The 19,584-nt window shown below is 44.8% G+C and overlaps 1 protein-coding gene across 1 annotated transcript in view; it reads left to right on the top strand.

Moving 5' to 3' along the window:
• ephb2b (eph receptor B2b) overlaps positions 1-19,584 on the top strand; it is a 228,846-nt gene that overhangs the window by 184,733 nt on the left and 24,529 nt on the right. Inside the window, exons 6-11 of the mRNA XM_079509890.1 lie at positions 40-164; positions 3,887-4,049; positions 6,954-7,062; positions 11,115-11,182; positions 13,231-13,353; positions 13,906-14,153. Coding sequence (XP_079366016.1) covers positions 40-164; positions 3,887-4,049; positions 6,954-7,062; positions 11,115-11,182; positions 13,231-13,353; positions 13,906-14,153 — 836 coding nt within the window. The remainder of the gene's footprint in view (positions 1-39; positions 165-3,886; positions 4,050-6,953; positions 7,063-11,114; positions 11,183-13,230; positions 13,354-13,905; positions 14,154-19,584) is intronic.

The following is a 19,584-nucleotide window of genomic DNA, read 5'->3' as shown; positions in this document are numbered from 1 at the left end:
CTCTCATGATCTCGCCTTGTCTGTTTTTCCTCTTTGCAGCTCCATCCTCCGTGTCCATCATGCATCAGGTCAGCCGTACGGTGGACAGCATCACACTCTCCTGGTCCCAACCCGACCAGCCCAATGGAGTCATTCTGGACTATGAACTGCAGTACTATGAAAAGGTACGCACGCACACGTGCACGCACGCACATTTCGATTTCTTTATTTGAATCTACAAATTACAATTAATTTTTACAAGGAAACAAATATAACGGGGTTGACAGTTCATGTTCACTTAAGGATACACATGGCACCTCCTCCTCCACACAGACAAACTGCCTAGAACAGCCGAAACAGAACAGTATTTGGCAAGTTGTTTGGCTTTGCTTTTTGTCATGCGAGCTATTCTTAGGCACTCATGGTCAATTTATGCCGAATATCAGTATGGCAAATCTACAGCGATACAGCCATGCAAGGCACCAACCAGCACATCGGGAGCAATTTGGGGTTTAGTGTCTTGCCCAAGGACACTTCGACATGTAGACAGGAGGAGCCGGGATTCGAACCGCCGACCCATGGATCATTGGATGACCTGCTCTACCTCCTGAGCCACAGCCGCCCCGCTGTGTATGATGATATGATGTCTTGGTGAATTTAATAAATAGGACCACAATGGAAACAATCCGTCCAGGCTTCTTCTACTCTTGCTTGAGTCTAATCTTGCTCTGCATATTGACGATTCGATGGCTCCTTCATGTGAACCCTTTGTTTGGTGAAATCATTTAAATCCAGAACACCTCCTCCTCTCATTGCGCCTCCTAGGAGGCCATGTACGACAGAGCTTCTGAACAGTGCTTAGAACTTCTGCTCGTTCTGTTTCAATTACAATCATGGTCGGTCAGTGGGAAAGCTCTCAGCATAAGGCCACAGGGGGATGCACAGAGATTTGCGGTTGAAACAATGGAGCACTGACTGTTGTAAAAATAGTATTCAAGGGACAAGGCAGCTCGGAATCAACATACTTTCTCACATGAATGCTACTAGTCACAAATTGTTTCCCAACAACAGCCCCCCCCCCCCCCCCCCTCACCATCACACACAAGCATGTACGCACTCACACGCACGCACTCGCACGCACTCGCACAATAATATAATATGCTACATACATTGCACACACAAATGCATACTGTACAAGCGTACACATAATAATAAATATGCATGCACACGGTCATGTACAACAACAACAACAACATACAGACAAACTATCTCTCTCACACACACACACACACACACACTCACACACACACACACGCACACACACACGCACGCAATGCAATGCACGCAATGCAATGCACGCACAGATAGCATTTGTTGAGCTTTCCCTGCAACCCGCGTGCGTCTCTTCTCTTTTGAATAATTCCTTTCTCCGACACAGCTGGAGAGAGCTGTCAAAACAATTGTCCCACTAGCCCCTGCTGTGACTCAGAAGTGTGTAAGTAGTGAGCAGCGGCTTGAAGGGAACACCTAAAATAGTCTCTTCTCTTCAGACTTGTCACTGCGTGCTGGAACTGAAGGAGGAGTACGACAGCGGTGGAGCTCTGATCATTGTGGCCTGAAACTGCCATCAAATCCACCTGACTCTTTAAAGCCTCCCCCTGACTCTTATGACTCAGAAGTAGTGTTGGTTTCGTCTACTAATACTATGACAAAACAATGTTCGTCGACTACTTTGTTTCACTGAGGAAAACTAAATGGAAACTAAATGAAAACTAAGCTATGATGACTAAAACTGAGACTAAATACATTGACAATTTCGTCAACAAATACAAACTAGACTAAAATGTTAGGGAGTGACCAGTGAACAAGAGATCCAGTATATGTCATTTTACACTTGGTTGCTTGCTGGAAATAGCAGATCTACAAGCTCACAACGCGTCGTGAGCTTGTACTGTAGATCGGCTAATTTTCCGCAAGTGCAAAATCAGTCACTTCGACGGCATCAAGGCCCCGCCAAAATACACCTTGGATGTCCAAGCCGGAGTTCTCCGTCCAAGTTCAAGGTCATGGTCAAGTGCCCAACACGGAGATTGATAAACTGGACGGAGATTAATGAAAACAAAACCGTTCGCATCGCTCTAGAGCCTTGGAGCGCTTGTTGCCCGATCCGATGACGTGTCAAAAAGTGACACGTCATCGAAAATCTCCCCTGCCTGTTTAGCTGACGAAAACGAAAATCTTAAAACGATCATAACTCCCGATCTAAATCATCCCGTCTAATTCTGAAAAAAGATCCTGTGTTTGACGGCCTTCCGCGGTCCAGTCGCGATAGATGTATTATTACCTCCCGTTGTTGTCGATCGACTCTAGAGTGGTGTGGCTATTGTTAGCTGCTACACAGACATGCACACCAGCTTCCGGTGCGCCGGTAAAAGTGGTCTGTGCGCTGATGGGCACCCTGGATGAAATGGATGAAATAGTTCCGGTCTTCTAAACAATAAGACATTCCAGGTGACTAAAATGTGACTAAAACTAAATGAAAACTATTCAAGAGACTATGACTAAAACTAAAATCTAAATTTGCTGTCAAAATCAACACAGTACAGTGTCGTACGACGGAGTACAGTATGCATCATTAAGCATGCCTCATAACTCTTGGCTAATCAGAGTGACTGAGCTGAGCGCTTCACTGTTTAACTTTGTTTCATGCATTCTGAATCAGGCCTTTCGTAAGGAGCTTAGTGCCAGGTATTGATGATTGAATTCATCCAGTGCCAGCTGTTTTCAGGCATTTTAACCTTTATGCGTAATGATGAGATGTAAACAAAGCTACGTGTGTAGCAACTCATAATGTAATAACCGCTCATAGTGTCTCTCGCCACATGGAGAGAAAAAATCACACCTATGTGAACTGAGTGGTGCAATTCCCCCCCCCCCCCCAACTCCCCCCCCCCCCCCCCTCTCTCTCTCATTAACAGGCAACAGTGCAGCACTATCTCTCTCTCTCTCTGTTTCTGGCACAACAGCGCCACTTTTGCCCCTACTGGTACTCATAGTCACATAGTCACATAGGTTAACACATAGGTTAACACGGACATTGCTGTTCCTTGGAGTGGTTGCACCACTCAAAAATATTCGACAGTGACCATTGGTTCATGAGTTAGGGGCCGTGGAAAAAAAGCTTGTTTTGACCAAAAACACAGTCTGGGAAAAAAATTCTGAATCAGGTAACAAAATAGGGCTGACAGAGTTTTTTTTTCTTCTTCCCACTTCCGGTTCCTGCCTGTTGTATGTGTCTCCTAGCAACTGAGGCTCATTCAGACGGTGGCGACAAGCGCCCTCTAGTGTTTAACACTAGAAAACACGAAATCGTCTTTGGCACCCATCACATCAAACATATAAAACCGTAGCTAAAATGAAGCTTGGGTGTATAGTATAGTCAAAGTGTCTTTATGAGAACGGGCAGGCCATTTCACGTAGCCATGTATTTACTTAATGAGACAGACAGTAGGATTAAAGCTGAGAGGGGAGGCGTCTTGGAGCAGGATTCAAATAGAGCAAACCTCTGAAGCACTGTGGCTTATAGACTATAGACTATAGACTGGCTCATTACCAACATTATGTACTGTACTGATACTGCAAAGACACACGCACGCACGCACGCACGCACGCACGCGCGCACGCACGCACGCACACACAAACACACACACTGTACATAATGAACTATTTTAGTCACACGGTACGTCATAATTGTTAGTCTTTTTGGCCACTGTACTGTAATTACTAATGTGCACCAATTCAACATATTGTTCTTCTCTCTCCTCTCCCCAAAGGACCAGTCGGACTACAACTCCACCACCATCCGGAGTCAGACTAACATATTGTTCTTCTCTCTCCTCTCCCCAAGGACCAGTCGGACTACAACTCCACCACCATCCGGAGCCAGACTAACACGGTGATCATCCGCGGCCTCAAGCCAGGGAACATCTACGTGTTCCAGGTCCGAGCCCGGACTGTGGCCGGCTTTGGACGCTACAGCGGCAAGCTGTACTTCCAGACCATGACCGAGGGTGAGAAATGCAAGCCAACGTTCAACCGAAGCACGCAGGGCTGTTATCAACCTCTCGTGTGCGGCGGCCCAGCGACCAAACACCGCTGGGCCCCAGCGACCAAACACCGCTGGGCCCCAGCGACCAAACACCGCTGGGCCCCAGCGACCAAACACCGCTGGGCCCCAGCGACCAAACACCGCTGGGCCCCAGCGACCAAACACCGCTGGGCCCCAGCGACCAAACACCGCTGGGCCCCAGCGACCAAACACCGCTGGGCCCCAGCGACCAAACATCGCTGGGGCCCAGCGACCAAACATCGCTGGGCCCCAGCGACCAAACACCGCTGGGCCCCAGTGACCAAACACCGCTGGGCCCCAGCGACCAAACACCGCTGGGCCCCAGCGACCAAACACCGCTGGGTCCCAGTGACCAAACACCGCTGGGCCCCAGCGACCAAAACACCGCTGGGGCCCAGCGACCAAACACCGCTGGGCCCCAGCGACCAAAACACCGCTGGGGCCCAGCGACCAAACACCGCTGGGTCCCAGTGACCAAACACCGCTGGGCCCCAGCGACCAAAACACCGCTGGGGCCCAGCGACCAAAACACCGCTGGGCCCCAGCGACCAAACACCGCTGGGCCCCAGCGACCAAACACCGCTGGGCCCCAGCGACCAAACACCGCTGGGCCCCAGCGACCAAACATCGCTGGGGCCGCTTTGTTGGAGGCAAGACAGCTGCCAGATGGCGTTGCTGTTGTGTTGTGACATAAACAATTCAAATGCTCCATAATTAGATGTCGTGCAGGAATTGCGATACCCCTAATACCAGACTATGCATGTTCTAATGTTTGATTGTGCCATCAGAGAATGTTTGGTGTTATGCGCTACTTTAATTGAATCAGGTTTCTAAAACCCATATACTGTATAGCTGTTTCATCATTCAGTATCAAACGAATACCTTTACAGCCTCCATAGATCATCTATAGATCATCTATGGATCTCTATCTATTAGAGATAATCCATAGATGATCTAGGCTGTAACGGTATACGTTTGTCAAACAAGGAGTTTATATATATATTTTTTTATACATATATAAACATTTTGGTAACACTTGCTGTGTATCCCATGTCATCCAAACGATTAGGTTAGGTTTGTTTAGACTTTCTAAATGTTTGGGTAGTTGCTTTGGGATAATGTGTTGGGATAATGTTGTGATAATGTTCTTGGGATAATGTGTTCTGGGAAAGTTCGATTTGCAGTATGAAGAAATGGGCTTCATTGAACTTAACTCAGTCCATCGTAACTCAAAGCATGTGTCCACATTTCTGCAGTGCTGCCATGAATTACAAATGACAAGAAGCATTTCACCGCTGTCACAACGTGTGCTCAGCTGTCACTCGCTGTCGGTCTTAATATCAAACGCCGAGACATAAAAATGCTTTGCATAATTTCATTAATCCAGCAAATCACTATGTAAACAAACCCTATACTATGGTGCCAGTGTTTGAAAACGCCGCAGCAATTATTCAAGTATTCGTCAGACCTCCACACTGCATACTTTGTTCTGTACAGAATATAATAATGTCCTCTCCAGCCCCCCGAGCACACAACGTTGTTGTATGCCCCAAAATAGCCGATCCAAAAGCTTATAGATAGGCTATTTTTGGCACGCAACATATCGTTATCCAATGAAGTACAAATGTGTCTTTTCATGCTCGGATGTGGTGCTAAAAGGGCCGTAATGCGGGCCTGCCTACTAGGGGTGTGCTGAAATATCGATATTGCGATATATATCGATACGTCCTCCCGCGATAAATAATCGATATCGAATATTAAGATATATATATTTTTTTTTAATAAAATAATCTTGTTTATAATTAAGTGATGAACAAGGAGGAAATGACAGCTAAAATAAAGCAAATCCCACTTTCACATTCCACAGCAACCAGAAGTAGGCTACTGAATTACTGGATGGTGATTTGTCCAAACAGCTTTGTGGGAATACAAAATGCAGAATGCATTTCCCCAGCAGTGGACAAGTCCACTGACACCAGTGATAATGGTCAGTTGGTGGTGAGGTATTATAATGATACCAGTGATAATGGTCAGTTGGTGGTGTTTGTGAGGTATTATGATGAGGGTATGAGTCAAAGAGGGAGTTTATTGAGTATTAATTTAGTGTTTGAGTGGTGCAACCACTCCTATAGACAGCTATGTGTGTGTCCCTCCCTGTGTCCGAGCACAGTTCCAAGTATTTTGTAGTTGCAGATATCGTGATTCGTGATATATCGTTGATGAAATTTCATACAATATATAGATATATCTCAAATATCGCAATATATCGAATATGGTGATATTATCGTTATTGAGGGCCTAATATCGCGATATATATCGTATCGTGAGGTACCCATATCGTCCCACCCCTACTGCCTACTGTATGTTTGCCTGTGTTAAAGGGGCGTAATGCGGCCCTCATGCCTACTGTATGTCTGCCTGTGTTGAATAGCTGTGTTCCCTGTGCCTGGCTGCATGGCTGTGTTTTTGGGTCTCACCCAAACACGCTCCTTCTTCATTCCACACGCCCTCTGCCAGATGATCAGCCATATCCCTGGCATCTGAGCGCGCTCAGCGGCGGCTTTGGAGCGACACCGGCGCAGCCAATCAAGATGCCAAGATCTCCGTTTTGGTTCACCCTGCCGTATGCCAGTCTGTCACCCACCGTTCCCTCCATATGCACTGGCTCAGATGCTTTCCCATATGCTTCAGCCCGGTGACTGTACTCTCTGTGTGTGTGTGTGCGTGTGTGTGTGTGTGTGTGTGTGTGTGTGTGTGTGTGTGTGTGTGTGTGTGTGTGTGTGTGTGTGTGTGTGTGTGTGTGTGTGTGTGTGTGTGTGTGTGTGTGTGTCTGTCTGGTTTACAGAGGAATACAACACCAGCATTCAGGAGAAACTGCCTCTGATCGTGGGTTCGGCGGCTGCTGGACTAGTCTTCCTCATTGCTGTGGTTGTCCTCATCATCGTCTGTAACCGGTGAGCCTCGTCCTCCTGTAGCTCCTCCTTCTGTTTACATTGTCTGGCCAGCCACTCCTGGCAATAAAACAGCGGCGCGCGCACGAGCGAGCTGGCAAAAGCAGACACTTGCTCGCTTTGTGTTGTTATAATTGTATTACTTACTTCCTTAATGCGGTTTTACAGGGTCCTGTGGATTGTTAAAATTACACTTTGTAGAAACATGCGCGCCATCCAAGTACTTGTGGAGATACAGCATACTTTCCAGTGATGATACGGGTTATTATTTCTGGTACATTTCTGGTACATCTGGTTATTATTTCTGGTTATACTGGTTATTATTTCTAGTATTTTGTAGTCTGTCTACAACAGAGATGGAAATTAACATTCAAGCTGAAAGGGTAAAAGAGTAAAGAGATGAAAATACAAAATGGCTGGTAGAATTTAATCATATTCTAATCTGTGATTCAAGGCTGATTTAGAATGATGTGCCTTCAGTCAGGAACCCAAGAGTGGTGAATTGTGCCTGATTTTAGTACTATCCTAGCTCTAGCAGTGCTTACATTATGAAATACATGACCTATTATGAATTATGATCATCACTGAAGCACCCAGTAAGGCAAGCTTTAAGAAAACTCCTAAAAACACATGATCAATAACCCTTAAAGGACCACTTCACCACTTTTCAACCTATCTTCATATAATAGGTCCTCACTAATAATCATGATAAAATGGCACGATTCTTTTCTACTCAGTCTGTGTCTCATAGGAGGGCTGTGGGCAGTTTAGAAACAGTCTTCCAGTGACATCATCATTAGGCAGATTATTTTTTAAACAAGATTGTTTTACAAAAATGTTTAGCTTTTCATTATCGTGAGAACGATGGCTTCCATTTTCGCATTGCAACTTTTCAGGACTAGAAAGCCTGCAGTTTTTATTAGCTTGTATTCCCCATCGACGATGTCACTGGAAGACGGTTTCTGAATTGCCCACAGCCCTCCTATGAGACACAAACCGAGTAGAAAAGAATTGCGCCATTTTTTCATGATTATTAGTGAGGACCTATTATATGAAGATAGGTTGAAAAGTGGTGAAGTGGTCCTTTAATGTTAATTAACCGACCTGAATAATACATTTGGTGGGTTGTGAGTGATGCTTAGTTTTACTTGGCTTTTATTGTCTTTAAAATGTTTTTTCATTAACCCATTTTGGGGGCGGGAACCCCTTTTGGTGTTTTAAACATTATGTTATAATTTAGCTATTGAAAAATAGCAGATCTACAAGCTCACCGAGTGGCGCGCTACGAGCTTGTAGGTCTGCTATTTTTGAAAAATCATGAAAATGTGGCACAAATCTTTGAATATATATTCTTTCAGAGCGAACGTTTTTTAACTCAAATCTTTGCTCAGGCCTTGTTACATGTTTTCATATGTGACTGATAAGTGTTGTTGTGTTTGTCGTGGACCCCAGGAAGAGTAGCTTCTACTTCAGCAGCTAATGGGGATCCAAATGAAGAGTAGCTTCTACTTCAGCAGCTAATGGGGATCTAAATGAAGAGTAGCTTCTACTTCAGCAGCTAATGGGGATCCAAAGGAAGAGTAGCTTCTACTTCAGCAGCTAATGGGGATCCTAATGAAGAGTAGCTTCTACTTCAGCAGCTAATGGGGATCCAAAGGAAGAGTAGCTTCTACTTCAGCAGCTAATGGGGATCCAAAGGAAGAGTAGCTTCTACTTCAGCAGCTACTGGGGATCCTAATGAAGAGTAGCTTCTACTTCAGCAGCTAATGGGGATCCTAATGAAGAGTAGCTTCTACTTCAGCAGCTAATGGGGATCCTAATGAAGAGTAGCTTCTACTTCAGCAGCTAATGGGGATCCAAAGGAAGAGTAGCTTCTACTTCAGCAGCTAATGGGGATCCAAAGGAAGAGTAGCTTCTACTTCAGCAGCTACTGGGGATCCAAATGAAGAGTAGCTTCTACTTCAGCAGCTACTGGGGATCCTAATGAAGAGTAGCTTCTACTTCAGCAGCTAATGGGGATCCAAAGGAAGAGTAGCTTCTACTTCAGCAGCTAATGGGGATCCAAAGGAAGAGTAGCTTCTACTTCAGCAGCTAATGGGGATCCAAATGAAGAGTAGCTTCTACTTCAGCAGCTAATGGGGATCCAAATGAAGAGTAGCTTCTACTTCAGCAGCTAATGGGGATCCTAATGAAGAGTAGCTTCTACTTCAGCAGCTAATGGGGATCTAAAGGAAGAGTAGCTTCTACTTCAGCAGCTAATGGGGATCCAAATGAAGAGTAGCTTCTACTTCAGCAGCTAATGGGGATCCAAAGGAAGAGTAGCTTCTACTTCAGCAGCTAATGGGGATCCAGGAAGAGTAGCTTCTACTTCAGCAGCTAATGGGGATCCAAATGAAGAGTAGCTTCTACTTCAGCAGCTAATGGGGATCCAGGAAGAGTAGCTTCTACTTCAGCAGCTAATGGGGCTCCAAATGAAGAGTAGCTTCTACTTCAGCAGCTAATGGGGATCCAAATGAAGAGTAGCTTCTACTTCAGCAGCTAATGGGGATCCTAATGAAGAGTAGCTTCTACTTCAGCAGCTAATGGGGATCCTAATGAAGAGTAGCTTCTACTTCAGCAGCTAATGGGGATCTAAAGGAAGAGTAGCTTCTACTTCAGCAGCTAATGGGGATCCAAATGAAGAGTAGCTTCTACTTCAGCAGCTAATGGGGATCCAAATGAAGAGTAGCTTCTACTTCAGCAGCTAATGGGGCTCCAAATGAAGAGTAGCTTCTACTTCAGCAGCTAATGGGGATCCAAATGAAGAGTAGCTTCTACTTCAGCAGCTAATGGGGATCCTAATGAAGAGTAGCTTCTACTTCAGCAGCTAATGGGGATCTAAAGGAAGAGTAGCTTCTACTTCAGCAGCTAATGGGGATCCAAATGAAGAGTAGCTTCTACTTCAGCAGCTAATGGGGATCCAAAGGAAGAGTAGCTTCTACTTCAGCAGCTAATGGGGATCCAGGAAGAGTAGCTTCTACTTCAGCAGCTAATGGGGATCCAAATGAAGAGTAGCTTCTACTTCAGCAGCTAATGGGGATCCAGGAAGAGTAGCTTCTACTTCAGCAGCTAATGGGGCTCCAAATGAAGAGTAGCTTCTACTTCAGCAGCTAATGGGGATCCAAATGAAGAGTAGCTTCTACTTCAGCAGCTAATGGGGATCCAAATGAAGAGTAGCTTCTACTTCAGCAGCTAATGGGGATCCTAATGAAGAGTAGCTTCTACTTCAGCAGCTAATGGGGATCCTAATGAAGAGTAGCTTCTACTTCAGCAGCTAATGGGGATCTAAAGGAAGAGTAGCTTCTACTTCAGCAGCTAATGGGGATCCAAATGAAGAGTAGCTTCTACTTCAGCAGCTAATGGGGATCCAAATGAAGAGTAGCTTCTACTTCAGCAGCTAATGGGGCTCCAAATGAAGAGTAGCTTCTACTTCAGCAGCTAATGGGGATCCAAATGAAGAGTAGCTTCTACTTCAGCAGCTAATGGGGATCCACATGAAGAGTAGCTTCTACTTCAGCAGCTAATGGGGATCCAGGAAGAGTAGCTTCTACTTCAGCAGCTAATGGGGATCCTAATGAAGAGTAGCTTCTACTTCAGCAGCTAATGGGGATCCTAATGAAGAGTAGCTTCTACTTCAGCAGCTAATGGGGATCCACATGAAGAGTAGCTTCTACTTCAGCAGCTAATGGGGATCCAGGAAGAGTAGCTTCTACTTCAGCAGCTAATGGGGATCCTAATGAAGAGTAGCTTCTACTTCAGCAGCTAATGGGGATCCAAACGAAGAGTAGCTTCTACTTCAGCAGCAGCTAATGGGGATCCACATGAAGAGTAGCTTCTACTTCAGCAGCTAATGGGGATCCAAATGAAGAATAAAGCATCAAAAGGCTTGGTATCCGTTGGTATTTTGGGCATGTTGTGCACACCGTACGCCACAGCCCCACGACAACAACGGCGTCGCCCTTTCTCTCTTCCCTGGCGTGGCGTTCTAGCTCTTTGTGTGTTTCCTCCCCATACAGGACGCGTACGTTCGACAGGGGAGAGTCAGAGTACACTGACAAGCTGCAGCACTACACCAGCGGCCACAGTGAGTATAAACCCATCCACACTGCCTCCCGCTCCTCACTCACTGTGTCTAACGCAAACAAACCCTTGCTTCCTCGCCCCGGCAGCCCCTGCAGCCCCAACCGGCACGCACACACCTGTCTCTATGACTACGGCCTTGACACAGTCGTATCCGTGGCTAACGTTCAACCCGCTGCCTCACACACCTGTCTCCATGGCTACCACCTTGCGTACTGGTGTCCTTGGCTCCATCCCAACACGGCTCTGCTAAACTCGCCCCACCGCGCCCCACTCCCCCCCCCCCCCCACTCAACCACCCCCCCCCCGAGTAATCACGTCGCTTGTTTGACTCTGCTCTCCTGAAGCCGAGGATTTACCCCTGTCGTAACCTGCGTTCGACACTGTCTCCGTGCATCATCACGTTTCACAGTCGAACCAAATCTATTGTTGTGGAAATAGGTCAGTGCTCGCCTGTGTAAGGAACCATTAGCATGCTAATGCCACGTGAGTCATTTGCCATTGTTAAAAAATTCAAAAGGGGGTTGGTGAAGGAATGGCACGATGTTCCTACTGCACTGTACAGTGTTACTGTACAGTGGTGGTGCACTGTCTACATTTCAATAACACAGAAATCATTCTAAGAGATGAGGAGAAACAATTTCATAACCCTCGCACAAGCTCAAATATTATGCCTCATTGTTATTTTGTCTCATGTTTCCAAGTTCTGATTCGTTTCCATTCCCATGGGGTTCATTTCGCCTTTTTTATTTCTATCTTGTCGGCCTTTTTGATTAGCTTGCTTGTTTGCAAAGTGATTGCTTTACATACAGTAAACTCCATTCCACCAGTATACGCAAATCAGTGTGCAAAGCGCCAGTAAGTGGCAAAGGCATTTCACAGCTATTAAGACAAGTGGAAGCCAACGTGTCCTTTGTGTGTGTGTCTGTGTGTGTGTGTGTGTGTGCGTGTGCGTGTGCGTGTGCGTGTGCATGCGTGCGTGCGTGCGTGCGTGCGTGCGTGCGTGCGTGCGTGCGTGCGTGCATGCGTGCGTGCGTTCCCTCACACCAGTCATACTTGGGGTGTCTGCCCTTGTTTTCGGTGCTCCATGCCATCCATTAGTGGGTGGTCATTTGGATGGCAATCTCAGCTTGGCCACAGATAGCACGGTTCTGATAATGGAGGATGGGGGGTTTTCCTTGCCTGGAGAGATCCTCTCCATCTGTTCATTTCTACTCCACTCCTCCTTATAGCTTAGTGTTGCCAGGTTTAGTGCTTAGTGTTGCCAGGTTTCTATGACTCTGTGCAGTGTGCTGTAGTGTTGCCAGGTTGTGATGACTCTGTGCAGTGTGCTGTGCAAGGCTCTCCTTCTAGCTACTGCACGGTCGTCGTCAGTCAGAAGGCTTCGGGCCAGATGTGCATGTGAGAGCCCGAATAATCGGATTTAAAACCTGGGACACTTGAGTCCCTGAACACTTAAAGGCTACCTTAAGCCAATTTACCTGGCATCAGGACATCGGAGAGCCAATTTATTTCCTGGAGCAGAGCTGATATAACGCCCAGCGTCCGTCTCTCTCTCTCTCTCTCTCTCTCTCTCTCTCATGGGTGTTAATCGCACCTTGACTCTCAGGAGTTGATATGTGTATATTATACACATTAAGCTACCTTATCCCTCACTGGGAGCACTGGGAGCACCATGTCGTTGCTCACATACTGTTACATTGTAGCCTATGAGTGCCTAGTAGTAGTCATCGCCACCATTTATATATCGAATACAATAGATTCCAAACTTCACCGGCAAAACATCAAGGAAAGGCTGGAAGGAAGAAGCACTTTCTATGAAAGCCCACACATGTAATGCGTTATAAACACTAAGTACTCATAACTACTATTACTACTGTCTCATAACAATAATCATAACACGTTATGTAATACACAACACATTTTATACTGAATACGGTCAGGAAATGGGGCTTCAAGGAAAGTGTTATGTGAATGTGTAATGAGGATGTTTATTCATTGCTTATCTGACTACGAGAAGTGATTACTATAGCCTCTCTTTCTTTTTCCAAGTGACTCCAGGAATGAAGATCTACATTGATCCGTTCACATATGAGGACCCCAACGAAGCAGTCAGGGAGTTTGCCAAGGAGATTGATATCTCCTGTGTAAAGATCGAGCAGGTCATCGGCGCAGGTAATGGAACATCTCTTCACTCCAACAATGGCTGGAGCTAAACGATGCAGCCAATTTAACCCATTCAAACCAGGAAAACATCTGTTTCATTTTAGATTGAGCTGAACAGCATTATTTTATACTGTGGCGATTCAAAAATCATGACAATTTGTGCAAATCTTTAGTAAAAAGCAAAGCCTTTAAATTTTTAACTCTAATCTTTGCTTCTGGGGGTCCATGGCATAAAATATTCTGAGATTGCGGGTGAGCTGACCACTGATATAGTATATATGTTTATATATATATATATATATATATATATGTTTATGTATATATGTAATATGTTTTTTCAGAAAACTGTTTCAGAATCGGCCTCAGGTCTTAATGGGTTAATTGTTTTTACAACACAAATGAACGTAGGGAAAGTTGTTGCACTTAAGTTGTTTGAATTAAAAAAAACACCTCAATGTTTGCCACCTTCAATATGTCCACGTTCAGCTGGTTTCTGTGCCGTTCTTGTCGCTTGCTGTCTTACCTCCCTTTGTCGCTTCCGTTCGGCCTCCTTGTTTGCAGGCGAGTTCGGAGAGGTGTGCAGCGGCAACCTCAAACTCCCGGGCAAGAGGGAGATGTTTGTGGCCATCAAGACGCTCAAGACCGGCTACACGGAGAAGCAGCGCCGTGACTTCCTGAGCGAGGCCAGCATCATGGGCCAGTTCGACCATCCCAACGTCATCCGCCTGGAGGGCGTGGTCACCAAGAGCAGCCCCGTCGTCATCATCACCGAGTTCATGGAGAACGGATCCCTGGACTCCTTCCTCAGAGTGAGTGACGGAGCGATGAACTCTATATATATATTCAGGCCTGACGTCGAAATGAAAAAAACGTTCGCTCTGAAAGAATATATATATTCAAAGATTTGTGCCGCATTTTTACGATTTAAAAAAATAGCAGACCTACAAGCCACTCGGTGGCGCGCTATGAGCTTGTAGATCTGCTATTTTTCAATAGCTAAAGTATAACATAATGCTTAGTTAAAACACCAAAAGGGGTTCCCGCCCAGAATGGGTTAGATAAGTCTGATTCAAGTGCTTTCAGAGAGTCTATGGCTTCGTTAGATAAGTCCGATTCAAGTGCTTTCAGAGAGTCTATGGCTTCGTTAGATAAGTCCGATTCAAGTGCTTTCAGAGAGTCTATGGCTTCGTTAGATAAGCCTGATTCTAGTGCTTTCAGAGAGTCTATGGCTTCGTTAGATAAGCCTGATTCTAGTGCTTTCAGAGAGTCTATGGCTTCGTTAATTAAGTCCGATTCAAGTGCTTTCAGAGAGTCTATGGCTTCGTTAGATAAGTCCGATTCAAGTGCTTTCAGAGAGTCTATGGCTTCGTTAGATAAGCCTGATTCTAGTGCTTTCAGAGAGTCTATGGCTTCGTTAATTAAGTCCGATTCAAGTGCTTTCAGAGAGTCTATGGCTTCGTTAGATAAGTCCGATTCGAGTGCTTTCAGAGAGTCTATGGCTTCGTTAGATAAGTCCGATTCAAGTGCTTTCAGAGAGTCTATGGCTTCGTTAGATAAGTCCGATTCGAGTGCTTTCAGAGAGTCTATGGCTTCGTTAGATAAGTCCGATTCGAGTGCTTTCAGAGAGTCTATGGCTTCGTTAGATAAGTCCGATTTGAGTGCTTTCAGAGAGTCTATGGCTTCGTTAGATAAGTCAGATTCAAGTGCTTTCAGAGAGTCTATGGCTTCGTTAGATAAGTCCGATTCAAGTGCTTTCAGAGAGTCTATGGCTTCGTTAGATAAGTCCGATTCAAGTGCTTTCAGAGAGTCTATGGCTTCGTTAGATAAGTCCGATTCGAGTGCTTTCAGAGAGTCTATGGCTTCGTTAGATAAGTCCGATTCGAGTGCTTTCAGAGAGTGTCACGGGCAAAGACTCATTAACCTTGTATGGGTACAAAAAAATACATATGTCAACTAGCCTATAGTCATTTAAGCTGAACCGACTAATAGTCTGTCGGTAACTTATACTTGTTAAATTCTGAATGACACTCAAATACCGTATGACTGATACCCCTCTATCTCTCTCTCTCTCTCTCTCTCTCTCTCTCTCTCTCTCTCTCTCTCTCTCTCTCTCTCTCTCTCTCCCACGCACACACTCTGACTGCCACATTGGCTCCATAATCACCACTGGGTGAACGCACTAATGCATAGCCTTCCTGGTTCAAGTGAACATTAGTATTCAGTGCATTAATCATGTGCACAATTCCTCTCCTCTCCTCCTTGGTTAGCGTCGTGTCCGTCAACCAACTCCTCCGAGACGCCCGTCCTCTCCATGCAATCAAGCTGCACTATTAACCCATTTTGGGCGGGAACCCCTTTTGGTGTTTTAAAGCATTATGTTATAATTTAGCTATTGAAAAATAGCAGATCTACAAGCTCATAGCGCGCCACCGAGTGGCGCGCTACGAGCTTGTAGGTCTGCTATTTTTGAAAAATCGTGAAAATGTGCCTCAAATTTGGAATATATTTTTTCAGAACAAACGTTTTTAACTCAAATCTTTGCTTCTGGGGAGGGTCCCTGGAACAACATATTTTCAGATGTGGGTCGGAGGCCAATTACAGATCATTTTTGGGGTCCTTGACATGAAATATTGAGTGATATAGGCCTAGAAACATGAGGTATTTCAGAAAACTGTCAGGATTTAGAAGACATTTTTTTCAGGCCTAACTGGGTTAATGCTCAGATAGTGTGTCTCGTCCAATTATTGACTCGTGTTCTAACTGTTCTGCTCGGGCTTTATTTTTCTTTATGGTTGGACTCCAGGGGAAGAGCAGTGCATGTTCCCAGTTGGGTATAGATAATAAGAACAAGATTTATGTTTTGCTTTTGATGTTTGGTCGGCCATCTCTTGCCCTCACATCCAGCCGCGGTTCCACTGATTACTCTTATTCTACGTACGGCTTATGGCTGTGAATAGAAGCTGTTCTTATGGCTCTGTGTATAGAAGCTGTTCTTATGGCTCTGTGTATAGAAGCTGTTCTTATGGCTCTGTGTATAGAAGCTGTTCTTATGGCTCTGTGTATAGAAGCTGTTCTTATGGCTCTGTGTATAGAAGCTGTTCTTATGGCTCTGTGTATAGAAGCTGTTCTTATGGCTCTGTGTATAGAAGCTGTTCTTATGGCTCTGTGTATAGAAGCTGTTCTTATGGCTCTGTGTATAGAAGCTGTTCTTATGGCTCTGTGTATAGAAGCTGTTCTTTCACTCACCAGACATGAAAATACTCTGTTGGGTGCAAGTTCTATACACAGAGGAAGACACCCCCCCATATATTATAGTTCTACACAGAGGAAGACACCCCCCCATATATTATAGTTCTACACAGAGGAAGACACCCCCCCATATATTATAGTTCTACACAGAGGAAGACACCCCCCATATATTATAGTTCTACACAGAGGAAGACACCCCCCCATATATTATAGTTCTACACAGAGGAAGACACCCCCCATATATTATAGTTCTACACAGAGGAAGACACCCCCCCATATATTATAGTTCTACACAGAGGAAGACACCCCCCCATATATTATAGTTCTACACAGAGGAAGACACCCCCCATATATTATAGTTCTACACAGAGGAAGACACCCCCATATATTATAGTTCTACACAGAGGAAGACACCCCCCATATATTATAGTTCTACACAGAGGAAGACACCCCCCATATATTATAGTTCTACACAGAGGAAGACACCCCCCATATATTATAGTTCTACACAGAGGAAGACACCCCCCATATATTATAGTTCTACACAGAGGAAGACACCCCCCATATATTATAGTTCTACACAGAGGAAGACACCCCCCATATATTATAGTTCTACACAGAGGAAGACACCCCCCATATATTATAGTTCTACACAGAGGAAGACACCCCCCATATATTATAGTTCTACACAGAGGAAGACACTCCCATATATTATAGTTCTACACAGAGGAAGACACCCCCCATATATTATAGTTCTACACAGAGGAAGACACCCCCCCATATATTATAGTTCTACACAGAGGAAGACACCCCCCATATATTATAGTTCTACACAGAGGAAGACACCCCCCATATATTATAGTTCTACACAGAGGAAGACACCCCCCATATATTATAGTTCTACACAGAGGAAGACACCCCCCATATATTATAGTTCTACACAGAGGAAGACACCCCCATATATTATAGTTCTACACAGAGGAAGACACCCCCCATATATTATAGTTCTACACAGAGGAAGACACCCCCATATATTATAGTTCTACACAGAGGACGACACCCCCCATATATTATAGTTCTACACAGAGGAAGACACCCCCCATATATTATAGTTCTACACAGAGGAAGACACCCCCCATATATTATAGTTCTACACAGAGGAAGACACCCCCCATATATTATAGTTCTACACAGAGGAAGACACCCCCCATATATTATAGTTCTACACAGAGGAAGACACCCCCCATATATTATAGTTCTACACAGAGGAAGACACCCCCCCATATATTATAGTCCTACACAGAGGAAGACACCCCCATATATTATAGTTCTACACAGAGGAAGACACCCCCCATATATTATAGTTCTACACAGAGGAAGACACCCCCATATATTATAGTTCTACACAGAGGAAGACACCCCCATATATTATAGTTCTACACAGAGGAAGACACCCCCATATATTATAGTTCTACACAGAGGACGACACCCCCCATATATTATAGTTCTACACAGAGGAAGACACCCCCATATATTATAGTTCTACACAGAGGACGACACCCCCCATATATTATAGTTCTACACAGAGGAAGACACCCCCATATATTATAGTTCTACACAGAGGAAGACACCCCCCATATATTATAGTTATACACAGAGGAAGACACCCCCCATATATTATAGTTCTACACAGAGGAAGACACCCCCCATATATTATAGTTCTACACAGAGGACGACACCCCCCATATATTATAGTTCTACACAGAGGAAGACACCCCCCATATATTATAGTTCTACACAGAGGAAGACACCCCCCATATATTATAGTTCTACACAGAGGAAGACACCCCCCATATATTATAGTTCTACACAGAGGACGACACCCCCCATATATTATAGTTCTACACAGAGGAAGACACCCCCATATATTATAGTTCTACACAGAGGAAGACACCCCCCATATATTATAGTTCTACACAGAGGAAGACACCCCCATATATTATAGTTCTACACAGAGGACGACACCCCCCATATATTATAGTTCTACACAGAGGACGACACCCCCCATATATTATAGTTCTACACAGAGGAAGACACCCCCCATATATTATAGTTCTACACAGAGGAAGACACCCCCCCATATATTATAGTTCTACACAGAGGAAGACACCCCCCATATATTATAGTTCTACACAGAGGAAGACACCCCCATATATTATAGTTCTACACAGAGGAAGACACCCCCCATATATTATAGTTCTACACAGAGGACGACACCCCCCTATATTATAGTTCTACACAGAGGAAGACACCCCCCCATATATTATAGTTCTACACAGAGGAAGACACACCCCCATATATTATAGTTCTACACAGAGGAAGACACCCCCCATATATTATAGTTCTACACAGAGGAAGACACCCCCCCCATATATTATAGTTATACACAGAGGAAGACACCCCCCCATATATTATAGTTCTACACAGAGGAAGACACCCCCCCATATATTATAGTTCTACACAGAGGAAGACACCCCCCCATATATTATAGTTCTACACAGAGGAAGACACCCCCCCATATATTATAGTTATACACAGAGGAAGACACCCCCCCATATATTATAGTTCTACACAGAGGAAGACACCCCCCCATATATTATAGTTATACACAGAGGAAGACACACCCCCATATATTATAGTTCTACACAGAGGAAGACACCCCCCATATATTATAGTTCTACACAGAGGAAGACACCCCCCCATATATTATAGTTCTACACAGAGGAAGACACCCCCCCATATATTATAGTTCTACACAGAGGAAGACACCCCCCCATATATTATAGTTCTACACAGAGGACGACACCCCCCATATATTATAGTTCTACACAGAGGAAGACACCCCCCATATATTATAGTTCTACACAGAGGAAGACACCCCCCATATATTATAGTTCTACACAGAGGAAGACACCCCCCATATATTATAGT

The sequence above is a fragment of the Electrona antarctica genome (genome assembly GCF_951216825.1).
Source record: "Electrona antarctica genome assembly, chromosome: 9".
NCBI lineage: Eukaryota > Metazoa > Chordata > Actinopteri > Myctophiformes > Myctophidae > Electrona > Electrona antarctica.
This window is presented reverse-complemented; position numbering and strand designations above follow the sequence as displayed.